The sequence below is a fragment of the Aethalodelphis obliquidens genome, unplaced genomic scaffold (assembly GCF_003676395.1).
Source record: "Aethalodelphis obliquidens isolate GAN/ISIS:26980383/991018 unplaced genomic scaffold, ASM367639v1 scaffold3, whole genome shotgun sequence".
Classification (NCBI taxonomy): Eukaryota; Metazoa; Chordata; class Mammalia; order Artiodactyla; family Delphinidae; genus Aethalodelphis; species Aethalodelphis obliquidens.
In genome coordinates, this window is record NW_020837947.1 from 5,676,433 (window position 1) to 5,691,914 (window position 15,482).

The 15,482-nt window shown below is 37.6% G+C and overlaps 2 protein-coding genes across 12 annotated transcripts in view; one reads left to right on the top strand and one right to left on the bottom strand.

Annotated features, from left to right (window-relative positions):
• The window catches only part of PACRG (parkin coregulated), a 514,480-nt gene extending 500,466 nt beyond the window's left edge, over window positions 1-14,014 (bottom strand). The window contains exon 1 of the mRNA XM_027081866.1: window positions 13,393-14,014. Within this exon, the coding sequence (XP_026937667.1) occupies window positions 13,393-13,536 (144 nt within the window). The 5' untranslated portion in view covers window positions 13,537-14,014. The remainder of the gene's footprint in view (window positions 1-13,392) is intronic.
• A 5-nt stretch (window positions 14,015-14,019) lies between these two features.
• Window positions 14,020-15,482, top strand: part of LOC113606908 (1-acyl-sn-glycerol-3-phosphate acyltransferase delta) — a 1,415,842-nt gene continuing 1,414,379 nt past the window's right edge. For 10 of the 11 annotated variants that reach the window (XR_003427759.1, XM_027081775.1, XM_027081765.1 and 7 more), the window contains exon 1: window positions 14,023-14,116. Coding sequence is in view for 10 of the 11 variants with exons in the window: in XM_027081775.1 (XP_026937576.1) it covers window positions 14,110-14,116 (7 nt within the window). In the remaining variant the exon portion in view is untranslated. Of the gene's footprint in view, window positions 14,117-15,482 lie in introns of all 11 variants that reach the window. The other variant, XM_027081831.1, reaches the window with a different exon arrangement.

Here is a 15,482-nt window from a genome sequence, read left to right on the forward strand (position 1 = left end):
AAACATTACAAGAATAAAACACGTGCAAGAAATCAATATATCAGGATCAAAAACTATTTCTGAAACTAGGCACAAAATATACAAACCATAATGGGAGAATCTGATAAACATAAATATTTAAAATTAAATCTACAATTTCTGTTCATCAAAGAAAATGCAAAAAAAAAAGTATAATGACAAGTCACAGGCTAGGAGACAATACGTTGGGTCCATATCCAGAATATGTACATATCCAGAGTATATAAACAACATCAATATATCAATAAGAAAAGGACAGGCAACCCAACAGGAAAAATGAGCAAAGACTAGAAATAGGCACACCACAGAGGAAAGAGCCCATATGATAAACTATGAAAAGAAAATATGTCACTAGTTATCAGGGAAATGCAAAATTAAAACAAGATAACATTTCATGTCCTTCAGATTGGCACCATTTTTAGTCTGATATCACCAAATGACTAGGATTTGGGAAACAGCTGTTGGTAACTATATATATAGTTATATACATACATATAACTATATATGTATAAATATAAAACTTTGGAAAGCAATTTGACAAGCTCTATTAAAGTTGAAGTTGAAGCTATACCTCCTTACCAACAATTCCACAGATGGTGAACTTTGGCATATGGCACAGGGAGTCCTAACCAAGGATGATGTGATGCTGCAATGTACAAACCTAACAGTCCCTCAGTAAGAGAATGAATAAACAAACTGGCTTGTTCATGTGATGGAATATGATATAGCAGGTAAACAAATTTTCTACAAGTGTTTCTGCTATAACAGGACAAATATTCCTGAAAAACAAACTGTTCTGCAAAGTGGCTTACTAGAAATGATCAGGTGTATGGGGAAAAATTATGGGAAAAATAATGTTTAAGAAGCTCATAAAAATCTCTGCAACTTTATAACCAGAGCACATATTAATCATTCTGATAAAAATGTACTAGCATAGTTAAAATTATTAAATTTCTAACCTTTGAAAATGAAATCCTGGAGTAAATATAGTGCTGTACCTTTAAAGAAAATGATGATAGGAGGTGCTGTAAGGATGTACAAAGATGGAGCTTGCTTCATACTAAGTATCAATACTTCTAAGAGCAAGAACACAAACAGAACCAGGAGAAGTTGGTAATGTGGGCATTACTTCGTATTACTTTGTACTACTCTGTCATCATGCTGCATTTAGCTGTTAGAATACTTTTCAATTAGCTGCTCTTACTTGGCACAAAATATTAAAAACATGGGGAAGATTACATATGAACCTCCTACTTATACAGACATCATTCCCCTGTTTATGAATTGAATATGAGCTCAAAGGCATTACAGAAATATGCACAGAATAGCTCAGGTGGAAAGGCAAGAACAATGCCCAGATTTTAATTATACACACACACACACACACACACACACACACATATACAGAGTTACAAAACGTATGGATGCATATACATATGAACCACTTATATTTGGAAGTGATATACACAAACTTTAGGATCTTGGTTATCTCTAGGGATGGAAGGATGGAGGGTTGGAGAAGGAATGAGGATCCTTTAGCAAGGATCTGTTTATTTTTCTATAAGACTAGAAGTTTATTTAAAAGAATATGACATTATTATAACAAAACATTATTCTTTATAAAATCTAGATGAATACATGCCTATTTTCCACACTTATTTGTATACTTACATTGTTCAAAATGTAGAAAAACATGATTAAAATAAAACATGAGATTCAATGGGAATGTTATTAGATTAAAAGAGGCTGGATATAAAATAAATATAAATATTCTTAGGAAAACTGACACCTATAAACATGAAGTGATAAAATATATTACTACAAGTGAAGACTATTAAAACATGAAAATTTTTTTTCCAAGTGATTTATATGATCCTTGCAGTTTCAAAGGGATGTTTCAGTTTTGTATGTTATTAAAAGATCGTCTGGAATACTAAACTGGTAAAATGTTAAAATTAAAAATCAACATTATGGGGCCTCCCTGGTGGCGCAGTGGTTGAGAGTCCGCCTGCCGGTGCAGGGGACACGGGTTCGTGCCCCGGTCCAGGAAGATCCCATATGCCGCGGAGCGGCTAGGCCCGTGAGCCATGGCCACTGAGCCTGCGCATCCAGAGCCTGTGCCCCACAAAGGGGGAGGCCAAAAAAGGGGAAGGCCCCGGAAAACGCAAAAAAAAAAAAAAAAAAAAAATCAACATTATGGATATGAATTAACAGGAGAGATTAGCTTCACCAGTTTCTAAACATATTACCGAGTTATGATAGTTTAAACTGTGTTACACTGGTTAAAATTTCCTCTAAAATATCTCTGATTATTATGTATAATTACAATACAATAAAAGAATAACACAAATCAGCAAGGAATAGAACACTGCTTAATAAATAAATGTCTTTGGAAAAATTGAATAGCATAATACTATGTCCCTAAAGGTTCTAAACCTCTATTAAACACGAATTCAATCAACTACAGACACAATTAGAACAATTAAATCAGAATCTTAGAGGATGGACCTAGAAATCAGTATTTTTTAGCTACCCAGGTGATTACAATTTGCAATCTGTGAACCACAGCCTTAGATGTTTCAAATCCATTTATAATATGTATTATGAATGGGTTTCAGAGGTGCTGAGATATTGATCCCCTCAACATGTTGCAGGTGGAGAAGGTGGATAGCTGGCAGGGGTGGGGTACTTAGAAACCTCAGGCCTTTGCCTCAGGCCACAAGGAGAGAGTAGAACAGGCAGAGTCAAGCATTGCAGGGTGTGGTATAGATCAAAGTTTCATCAGAGTCTTCAGATTCTGAAGAACTCTGATTTAGTAATTCTACTTCAGAAATTATATTTCAAAGAGATGTTTTAAAATGCAGAAAAATTGTATAAAAATATTAACTTTGTCATTATGTATAATAGCAAAAAACAGAAAGCAACCTGAGCGAATTACGCAAGAAATTATGGCACATTCAAAGAACAGAATTCTATGAGGTTTTTTTAAATGCCCAAGAGGAGTTTGTAATGACATGTAAAATATTAGCAAGTTAGAAGGAATCTGTATAATTTCATAGAAGGTATTATAATTATACACAATACAAGCTAAATATGCAAGCTATATAAATGTGTATTATGTACATACATTTTTCATAAAGTACATATATACTTTACTTACATATTCTATAAAATATATACAATTTAAAGAATTTTAAACATATATATAATGAATAGAATTTATAACATAATTCTTTTGGGCAAAGAAAGCATAAAATAAAGATTGAAAACTGAGTGAGCAGGAAACCTGGTCTGTCTTGCCTCTGAGCCTTTTCCTACTGCCCCTAACTCTTCCCCTCAGTCCCCCTCATCTTTTATATTTCACCAAACAAGATTCCCTTTGAGAAGTCTTTCCAGCCTCTTTCAGGCCATTCAGAGCTGTGGTCTCATAGCATCACACACTTCCTCTCTGACACTTTATAAAAACAGAAGCCATCTCGCTACTGTCATAAAATGAACTGAGAACAACCACAGCTAAAACAAAGTCTACACTCTCCTGTAGGCACTGTGAATTCTGTTCTTGGATCAAACTGGACCATCAAAAGCCTACATACATATACCATGTGAATTTAATCTCATGGAAAATCCAGTTCCTCAAGATAGATTTTAACATCACCTACCTGGCCCTTACTGAAGTCTGTTGTGGATGAAATTGGCTAGTGTATTTCAAATAAGAAATAAAAATATAGATATGGTGTGTTGCATGTATTTAAAATGCTACAGGATCAATTTCTCTGAGAATTCAGTGTAGAGAAAGCTTGAATTCCCTACAGGGATTGGCAGGCTACTTCTTTTATGATAATGAGAAATGTATAATGTTCCCCTTTTGGCCCCTTCTGATGCCAAGAAGCTCAGAATGAAATGTGAACATCAATCAATAAATATACTGATGCTTATGAATGAAAAAATTGATTCTCCTTTTCTTAAGCTCAAGCTTCCTACTTTAATTACATTTTATTTCATTGTTTCACTGTTGTTTGTTCTATTTTATTTCTGATCATTCTAATTTATTCTCAAAGTCTTTTGTCTCAATGTATACATATCTTATTGTGAAACTATTGAAATTGGTTGAGAAAAACATTATAAAAAAATACATAAGAAAATGTTTATGATCTTTTTTTTTCTCACAAATGTATATTTTAAAAAGAGGAGGATGAAAGTCACCATTAAGAGAATGAAAAGGAAACTCACTGACAGGGAAACTATACTTGCAATACATGTATTTGACAATTGCTTTATATCATTTAGAATAAAATATGAAGAATAAGAATCATTACAAATAAATACACCCAATCAAGCCAAGAGAAAAGGAGGCAAAAGTCTAGAAAGGCACTTCACAAAAGACAACCAAATGGCCAATAAATAAATTAAAAAGTCTTAAACTCCATTAGCCAGAATAAAAATGAATATTAAATCCACAATGAGATAACATTATACACCCACTAGAATACCTAAAATGCAAAATAAAGAAAATAGTAGTTATCGATGATATTATAGAGCAAATGGTACTCTTATTCAGAGCTGGCAGGAGTTTAAATTTGAAAACTCAATTTTGAAAATGGTTTTTGTATAGTTACTAAAGCAAACATATGCAAACCCTAGGACCCAGCAACCTGGACATTCTTACATATGTTGTCCAAAAATAGGTACTAGAAAGAAGAACAGAACTGGAGGTTATGCTCTCTGACTTCAGACTATACTACAAAGCTACAGTAATCAAAACAGTATGATACTGGCAAAAACAAACAAACGAACAAACAAACAAAAACAGACACACAGATACATGGAAAAGAATAGAGAGCCTGGAAGTAAACCCATGCACTTATGGTAGATTAATCTATCACAAAGAAGGCAAGATACACAATGGAGAAAAGACAGTCTCTTCAATAAGTGGTGCTGGGAAAACTGGACAGTTACATGTAAAAAAATAAAATTAGAACATTTTCTTGCACCACATACAAAAATAAATTTTAAATGGTTTAAAGACCTAAATGTAAGACCAGAAACCATAAAACTCCTAGAAGAAAATATAGGCAGTATGCTGTTTGACATAGATTTAGCATTTTTTTTTAATTTTAGCAAATTTACCCAATTTAAAAAATGGGCAAAAGAACTGAATAGACATTTTTCTGAAGAAGACATACATACAAATGGCCAACAGGCACATGAAAAGATGCTCAACGTTGTTAATCATCAGAGAAATGCAAATCAAAACAACGAGATATCACCTCACACATATCAGAACGGTTATCATCAGAAAGACTATAAATAACAAATGTTGGCGAGGATGTGGAGAAAAGGAACCCTTGTATGCTGTTGGTGAGAAGGTAAATTGGTGCAGCCACTGTGGAAAACGGTACAGAGGTTCATCAAAAAACTGAAAACAGAGCTACCGTATGATCCAGCAATTACACCCTGGGTATACACTGGAAGAAAATGAAAACACTAATCCAAAAAGATACATGTATCCCAATGTTCATAGCAGTATTATTTCCAATTGCCAAGATATGGAAGCAAACTAAGTGTCCATCAACAGATGGATGGATAAAAAAGATGTGGTACATATATACAATAGACTACTACTCAGTCATAAAAAAGAATGAAATTTTGCCACTTGCAACAACATGGATGGACCAGGAGGGTATTATGCTTAGTGAAATAATTCAGATGGAGAAAGATAAATACTGCCTGTTATCACATGGAATATTGTCTGTTATACATGGAATCTAAGAAATAAAACAAACTAGTGAATATAACAAAAAAGAAACTGACTCACAGATATAGAGAACAAATTAGTTGCTACCAGTGGGGTGAGGGAAGGGGAGAATGAGCAAAGTAGGGGTAGGGGATTAAGAGGCACAAGCTACTATGTATAAAATAAATAAACTACAAGGACATAGTCCTTGGCACAGGGAATGGACACTGGCACAGGGTATTTAGCCAATATTTTATGATAACTATAAATGAAGTATAATCTTTAAAAATTGTGAATCACCAGGTTGTACATCTGAAACTTACATAATATTGTACATCAACTATACCTCAGTTTAAAAAAAATACTAGAATTTTCCTAGTAGCACTATTTGTAAGTCTTAACCTAGAAGTCGCATAAATATTCATCAACACAGGAATGGATTAATAAATTATGTTATATTCCCATGTGAAAATAGTAGAAAGAAATGAGTATTAAGGATCTATGATCATATGCAGTAATGTGGGTGAATTTCACAGTGGTGATCCCAGAAGTCAGACATAAAACAACTACATACTCTATGATTCCATGAATATAAGCAGAGATCTGTTGACAGAAGTTGGGATAAGGTTAGCTTAGGGTGTATATGGGCAGTGACTGGAAAGGTCCTGAAGGGGTTTTGTGGTGTTGGTAAGGTTTCTTGATGTGGGTTCTGGCTACACCAGTGTGTTTGGTTTAATATTTATCAAGTGATATGTGTACATTTTCCACTTGCATGTTATGCATCTACCAAAGTCTAAAAAAAGTGATCAAGAGAGGATTGTTCTCAGTTAGAAAAATCTAGTAATATAGCATACATTCTTTGCTCTGCCATTTAATAGGTGATGCACAACAACAAAAAATTAAATTGTCTGAGATTTATATGCCGAATGGAAAAAAAAAAGTCTGCCCTGACTCCTCATAGGATTGCTCAGAAACAGAAATGGAATAGAGATGATGAGCCCTATCACATATTAAAGCATACACAAAGCCACTATCATTAATATACATATAGCACTGGCAGAGCATTCAAATTAAATAGGCAGATTTTTTTTTATAATCCAGTTTAACTATATGTGAAAGGTAATGCAACAACTTTTGACCAATTTGGAAAAAATATAATAAAATTTATACCTCACTTCTTAAACCAAAATGAATTAAGATGAAGTAAAGCTTTAAAATAAAACATTGAAATTATAAGAGGACTAGTGAAAAAAAGGTTAAAATTTTCTCCATAATATTAAATAGGAGAGAGCTTTGCTAAGCCGAGCCACTTAAACATTTTACAATGGGCATGTATAACTTTAATAAGAAGCTAATTAAAAATGGCATAAAACATTTCTAAATTATTCTCATTCCTATATTTTATGCTTATTTAACACCATTAGCATTTCCTTGAAGTTGCTAATTTGAAGATGATTGCTAATTATAGTATAAAACATGGTCATTCATTAATTCATTTGACAAAAAATAATAGCTCCTACTATGTGCCAGGAACTTTTCTAGAGCTGGATATGCAGCAGTGAGTGAAACAGTAATAATTCCCTGCCCTCAAGGAGCTTACTCTGTAGTGGAAGAAGACATAGGATAAACTAGATTAATATTAGAGAGTGATCAGTGTCTATGGAAAAATACAGCAAAGGGAAAGAAGATGGGTGTGCTGAAACAGGGATGGAGGGGGTTATTAAGAGGCTGACATTTTAAATAGTCGGAGAGGCCTCACTAAAAAGTTAGTTTTTTGAACAAATATTTGAAGGATCAAGAGATGGTGATATGTAGGGGGAAATATATTTCAGGCAGAGGAACAGGAAGGGCAGAGGTACTGAGGCAGCTGTGTAACTGGTATATTCAAGAAACTGCAAGGAAACTATTGTGGATGGAACAGAACGAGGGAGGGAGGAAGTACTAAGTTATACATATAAAGAAGAAATGGCAGCTAGATTACATAGTGCCTTATAGGAGCTTAAAAACTTCAGCTTTACACTAAGATGAGCCACCTGAGGATCTGAAGTGATCAATGTCATCATCTGGCTGAGTTTTAAAGGGAACTTCTGGGCTCCTCAATTGGAGGAGGGTGGTTTAAAAAAAACAAACAAACTAAAGACAGATAACAGTTATAACAACAGGAGGAAAGCGATGAGATAACAGAAAAGTGTAGAATTGCTTTCCTTCATTCATCAGATATTTATTGAGTACATTGTTAGGTGCTGTTAGGATGAAAAAAATGACTTGGACACAGATTCTGCCCTCACAGGGAATTTACTCGAGGAGGTAAAACATGGGTAGACATAACTCTAATACATGGTAGAAAACAATGAACAAAAATAAGTTTCCATCTTGGTTGAGAAAGAGAATTAGGGGAGTCATCTTGAAGCAGTTGGCCTCTTAGCTGGCTGCAAAAATATAAGCTCCTTGATGGCATGCATTTAGCCTCTTCCTTACTGCTAGATTTCCAGCACCTAAAAGAGTGTATGGCACAGTCAGTGATCATTTGTTACCTAATGACTGAAGGGATTTGTGTTTGCAGATATGTAGGGAGAAGGGCATTGAAGCAAAGGGAACAACACAAGCAAAATCAAAGCAATGAAGAGTTACAGTTTAATTTGGTGGAAGCAAGTGAGAATAGTGGGAGATGAAATTAAATCCATAGAATAGGGTTAGATCACAGAAGGCCTTGCTGGTCTTGTGGAGGTTCCATAATTTTTTGCTATAAGAACCAGTGATCTCCAAAAGCTTTCAGCAATAATAAGAGAACTTTGTACTGGAAGGATAAGCGTAATAGTACTGATAGTTGATTGAGGCAATCAACTGATTGGTGAATGGAGTCTAGAGACCAGTTTTGATGATACTGCCAAAACCTAGACAAAAGGTAATGAGGGTCTCAATGAGGTTATTGTCACTTGGTCCCTTCGTCATTAGCACTTCCACTGTCCTAAGTAGGTATTTGTAAGCCTTACCATGGATGTGCATTTATTTGTACTGTAATTGTTTTACTTGTCCCTCTTCTTTTCTTTTCTAGCAATATTTAACTCTCACGGTGGACACTTCGAATAAACCCCACATTTCTGTTCTTCCTTTTGCTACAGTAATGAAATGCCTCAAGTTTTAGCTGAACACAGAGCTACCTGTCAGAGACTACATTTCCCAGCCTCTCCTGTAAGTGGTTGTTGCCATAAGCCTAGGTTTGCCAATGGATTTGAGCAAAAGTGATGAGTGCAGCTTCTGGGACATGCTGCTTGCTCTCCATTTCTTCCTACTTTTTCTTGCAGGTTGCTCCTTACTCATTTTTCTCTCCTCTTGCATGAAGTAGGTGTTGGAGATTATGCTCTTTTGGAACGATATAACTCTTAGCCCTTTTCCTGAAGGAACAGGTATGGGGGCCTAGAGTTGCTGCAAGGGTCAGTCTTTCACAGGCTTTTGCAAAAAGGGAAAATATAGGCCTATGACTAAACTCTGGCCAGTGGGATGTGAATGAAAGTGGGGTGCTGTGTCTGGGTCATGCTCATAAAAGGAAGCACTCTGTTTCTTATTTCCTCCATCCTGAGAGTAGGGATTTGAACCTGGTGATGGTGAGCTCACCTGGACTCAGGGCATCATCCTGCAGGATGCAAAACAAGAATATACAAGGCTCCTAAGTCCCTGGACCTATCTCATTGGGCAGTAGTGCCCAGTCTCCATGAATTGCCTACAAACTTGGACTCTGAGAGAACTTCCATCTTAGTTAAACTATTGTTATTTGGTCACCGTTACAGCAGCCAAATCAATATCTTAATATATAATTTATAAATACTGACCATTGCTCCTATGTGTTGAATGAATTTGTAAGCATAAAAGTTTCTATATAAGTAAAGTAATATTAAAGAATTATTTCTCCCATTCCCATAAACTTTGAGCATAAAACATCTATAGTCTACTGAAAAGGAAAGATGTAGTATAAAGCTTCAGTTGAAGTCAGCATCTCATTCATCATAACCTTGGGCCCATATCCTAACTTGCTTTATGATAAGGTAGGTTAGCACAGAAAGCAGCTACCATCTGTTGAGAAGAAGCCAATACAACACTGGGTTACTGGTTTCTGGTTATAGGTTCTATCAGACCACAAACAAGGCCTTTAAAGGGAAAATAAACTAGGAAATCTTCAAATTCTGCATCTCCTATCATTCTTTTGAGTCAAACATTATAATAATATGAATTTGATTATTATTCTCTGATTGCAGGAGTTTTCTCATTGCTTGTTTCTATACAGAATGCAACAACAATTTCACATAGGTAAAGGAACTACTTACAGTTGAAGAACACTTGACATCAGGATTTAAAAAAAAAAACTAGCTACTTACATATTTATCATTATTTTGTAAATAATTTTGCATTCACATACATAGATTATGACTGTTTAAGGATTTCGGCTTGCACAGCCCACCTGATCATATCTGTCTATGATTAAGCTTGTATACTTATATTACTAAAGCACCCTCAGTGAAACATTGGGAGTCTCCATATACCTCCTTAGGATATAGTTCTACAAGCCTTTGGGGAAGTGCAATGGAATGGTGACTTATTTAATTAGTGAGTGTTGGAAAGAGGAACTGATGGCAAGCCCTAACACTAGAAAAGTGGTTTGAGGGTTGGCTTTTGGAACAAGGAGTTGCAATTAAGAAAAGCTGGACAGGGCTTCCTTGGTGGCGCAGTGGTTGAGTGTCCGCCTGCCGATGCAGGGGACATGGGTTTGTGCTCCAGTCCGGGAGGATCCCACGTGCCGCGGAGCGGCAGGGACCGTGAGCCATGGCCGCTGGGCCTGCGTGTCCGGAGCCTGTGCTTTGCAGCGGGAGAGGCCACAACAGTGAGAGGCCCGCGTGCCGGAAAAAAAAAAAAAAAAAGAAAAGCTGGACAATCCCACTACTGGGCACATACCCTGAGAAAACCATAATTCAAAAAGAGTCATGTACCACAATGTTCATTGCAGCTCTATTTACAATAGCCAGGACGTGGAAGCAACCTAAGTGTCCATTGACAGATGAATGGATAAAGAAGATATGGCACATATATATACAATGGAATATTACTCAGCCATAAAAAGAAACGAAATTGAGTTATTTGTAGTCAGGTGGATGGACATAGAGACTGTCATACAGAGTGAAGTAAGTCAGAAAGAGAAAAACAAATACCGTATGCTAACACATATATATGGAATCTAAACAAAAAACAAAAATGGTTCTGAAGAACCTAGGGGTAGGACAGGAATAAAGACACAGATATAGAGAATGGACTTGAGGACATGGGGAGGGGGAAGGGTAAGCTGGGACGAAGTGAGAGAGTGGCATGGACATATATACATGTGAGAAGCAGCCGCATAGCACAGGGAGATCAGCTCGATGCTTTGTTACCACCTAGAGGGGTGGGATAGGGAGGGTGGGAGGGAGGGAGACACAAGAGGGAAGAGATATGGGAACATATGTATATGTATAACTGATTCACTTTGTTATAAAGCAGAAACTAACACACCATTGTAAAGCAATTATACTCCAGTAAAGATGTTAAAAAAAAAAAAAAAGAAAAGAAAAGCTGGAGATTGGCATGTTATTTTCTGAATAGAAATAAACCTTAGAAAAGAGGGGTGTTTTGACCATGTAATGCTGAAAGGTCTACACTGTCGAGGGCAGAAATGTTGAGATGTTAATATTGGATACGAAAAGGAAGGGTTTTATTTCCTGTACCACTGAAGTTAGTTTGTATAAACAGTCTCTCTCTTTTATCAAGACTTGACCATTGCTGTTAGTGGTGGTTCTCCTTGGAGTTTTAAGGACTGAGACTTTGTTTTGCTGATCCCAAATCCCCAGAACTATGCTGAGCAAGTTCTCAGATTTAAAAAAACAAACAAAAAACAATCAAACAAAAAAACTATTGTTGATTGAATGAATGAATGGATGAATAATGTTTGCATCTAACAATTATGATTTCCACTAAATGAAGTGAAAGAATGACTCATCCTCTTTTGAGGATCCCAAAGGAGACATAAATATTACACTAAGGGATTTTCCTTAAGTATATGGAAATAAAAAGATAATTTATCTCAAATAAGTTGTTTATAATGAAGGCTGCTTCATAATCGATTTTTTTGTTTGAGTCTTGTAAGCATATTTGTTACATTTGTCAGTACTGAAATACTTGATTTTCCAGAATTATGACTTTAGGTGCAAAGCTATGTTTTTTAAAAAGAAAACGTGATTGTAAATATAGGTTTAGAAAAAAAAGAATCTGACCAATTTTTTACATGTCTTTGAAGAAATATAACATTGAAAAAAATCACTAAAATTATAATCATATATACTGTTTAGAAGAAAAAAAGAAATAATTAGCTTGAATGTTATGGTATTCTGTGTTGCTGATAAATGAGTTATATTGACTCCCATGACCACATATTCACATGAAATACATGCCAAAGGACTGCAGTTACAACAAGCAGAAAGTTTTAGTCTATTTCTAAGAATTTTAACTATTGCAATTCAACTGACACACATTCTGACAACCAGAATTTCATTTTGTGTAGCAACATGGGAATCTGGCCTCAGCATCTAAAGGTGATCTGTTTCATTCCTGTATTTTAAGGATGTGGTTTAGGAATAAGGTATTAGGTTTGCAACATTTATGTAAAACGAATAATGTGACACTGGAAAGCAATGCTCTTCATTTAACATAATGAGTTGCTCTACAATAAGTCAGATCCTCCCAGAGTGTAAATTATACAAATTTGAAAGCTGCATTTATTATTGACTATCTCATTCACAGACAAGTGCTTACTCAGTAGTAAAACCTGGTGTAGCATACCAAATTAAAAGTTTTTTTTTTTAAACTATCATGCACATACCCAAACCATTTGTGTGCAGTTTAAAACTTTTCCTCCTAAGTAAACTATTGAGAATATTGAGAATAGTTGATTTTTACTACCACAAAACAGTAGAAATGAAATATGAATTGTATTAATAGGCAGAGAGAGATACTTGAACAGAAGCTTGGATTGTTTAAAATTAATAGTTTAAAAGATCTATCTGGAAATAGACTTCTTATTAAGTTGCCTTTTAGTACTCTAACATGCGATTTTGTGAGTGTTATTAGAAGAAATGCTAGGATATTCTAAAAATTTCTAGGTTGATTGATGAAATTTCATACTGTTAATTAATGAGTTTATGTTCCCAGCTGTACATCAGCACATGTTAAATTTTGCAAGAGAGTTTATGATTTCTAAGAACTCTCCTTCTATAAGGCCTTTTGCTGAGTGAGACAGTTTAGGAATCAATAAGTAAAGGGGATCTTTCTTCTTTGTGTAAATAGCTTAAGAGTAAATTTAGGTGGTCTAGAAACCGTGAGTTATTAGGAAGGTGCTTAGAAACGGGCACAGTACGTCAGCTGCCCGAGATCCCTTCTAGCAGCCTAGCCTGGACCTCCACACTCTGTTGGGCACCGTCTGTTACTGGCCGAGTAATTGCCATTTTTGGCAAAGACCACCCTAGATATGGGCCCAGAATCCATCCTAGGGCTAGCCATCCTCTACAACCTGGTGTCCCCTGATTCGGAGCGAGTACATTCAATTCAGGAAGATCACTTACGACTGAGTTTTTCATCATGGCTTTGACTGTGAAGCCCTCAGAAACCAGGGAGTGAGGCTGGTGCACCAGGAGCGGCAGCTTGGTCCTCTTCGGCATCTTGTCTGGGCATTTGTTTAAGCTCAGGGTCTCTTTTTCGGCCACCATCTTCCTAGAAAATGTCTTGTTCTCATAAAACGTGTAGTAAAAGAATCAGTGAGTTTTACGGATGTGAGAAGGAGGTCGGGAAAAAATGTAAAAAGGCGCGTTACTGTAGAATTTCACGCCCTCGTAGTGCCCAAGTTTATCCAGATGTTTGGCAGCTCCCAGGTGAAGGGAGTTGAGGGGAGGGGAGGGGCGGGAAGAGGGCAGGACAGAGGCTAGAGCCGCAACAAGCTTCCAAAGGTAACCCTCCCGGTTGCTAAGCGACACGTCAACACTGCGGCCGAATGACCCTGCCTCTCTGTGACGGACGTTTCCTAGGCCTCAGGCCGGAAGGGCGGCGGGCGGCGGGCCGCGGGCGGCAGCGACCGACCTGAGGAGAGACTACGCATTAAAACTACGACTCCCAGAAGGCCTCGGGCTAAGCCCCCTTTGCGCATGCGCGCCCCCAAGGGCGGGCGCGGGGGACAGGCTTCCTGCACGATTTAACCCGGGAGCGTCGCTCGTGTGAGGCGCAGGCGGCCGCCGGCGTGCGTGTAGGCCCTTGCTCGCCCGGCAGCCTCCAACTGCCCAGTGGCCATGATAGGTACGTGGGTACCTGACAGGTACAGCCTCTCTGCGCCGCCTCGCGCCCAGCTGTTGCGCCGCGCCGGGCCTCGGCTGACAGGGACGCCGGGGTGCTGCCCGTGTCCGCTGTCCGTGGCAGGGTGTCGGTGTCCGCGCCACCCTCAGCCTGCGCCGCCGGCTCCCCGGTGCCCGCCGTGGCCCTGGAGAATAAGTGTGTGTGTGTCCTAAGCCCCGACCCGGCCCTCGTTTGACGGGCTTCCCCCTGGAGCCAACTTCGCGAGGGACCCTGGCGTGCGCCTCGGCGCTGCCCGAGGCGAAGGCTGCGTCCCGCGGTCCGTCAGCGAGCGCACCGCCCGCCAGACCTCTAGGGGCTGTGGGAAGGCCCCGCCTTCCGCCCCGGTTTCCGTCCCTCAGGGCGCTTGGGAGGCGGTCTTGCCGCTTAGGACAGATTGGGACCCACTCTCCGGAGAACTCTTTAAGGGAAACGCTCGCGAAGCGCTAAGCTCTAATGGACAGTGCCTAGGGACGATGGTTGAGGTCAAAACAGATTCCTGCAGATGGATTTAAACTTCTTGCTCCCTTGGGTTTTGTCTTCTAAATCTCTCCCTGGAGGTCTGAGTTGAAAGAATAATTGAGTCAGTGATAACAAGGATCAAAACTTTTCGCATAGTGAACTAACGATTCATTTTGCAAAAACAAAACAAACAAAAAACAAACAAAAAACACTTTTTTTATACACAGAAGGCCCTAGGTGCATTTATGTGAATAAAGCTTTGGAAGTGGCTGTTAGAGTTGCTTATAAACCCTGTTATATATAAGGTTAGAAAAGTTCCTGTCTTCCAGGATTGTTAAGCCAAAAGTTATTTTAAGGGTTATCTCTGAAAATTAATGGAAACGCACAGTGTGATTACAAAACATTGATGTTTGGGGAGATTATTATGACAGATTTCCTGTAGATTATGTATTGGTTTGGTGAGTTTATTTGGGGATTATTCTTGAATGGGCACCACTTACGAAACGCAAGTACATCTGAAGTCAGATGTCGTCTATCCAAGAAGGTAGAAGGTGATTTTTAAAAATATATAAGTTTGTATGCACTGATAAACTTACATCTTTTATTTATTAAACGAATGTTAACGTGTAAAACGTTTTACCCGTCACTAGGAGAATCATGCCAGCTAACTGACACTGTGTTTGCAACAATGATAAAACCTAAGGATGTTGTCCAATTTTTCTTACCTTTCTAGCATGGTATGATTGTTGGTGAAGCTATATACAGGCAAGAATTTAAGATCTAAAAATCATCACTTAATTCTAAATTGTTATCTAATAGATGATTATATAGATAACTTTGTTAGAATGAACTATGTTTATGCAGTTTAGTT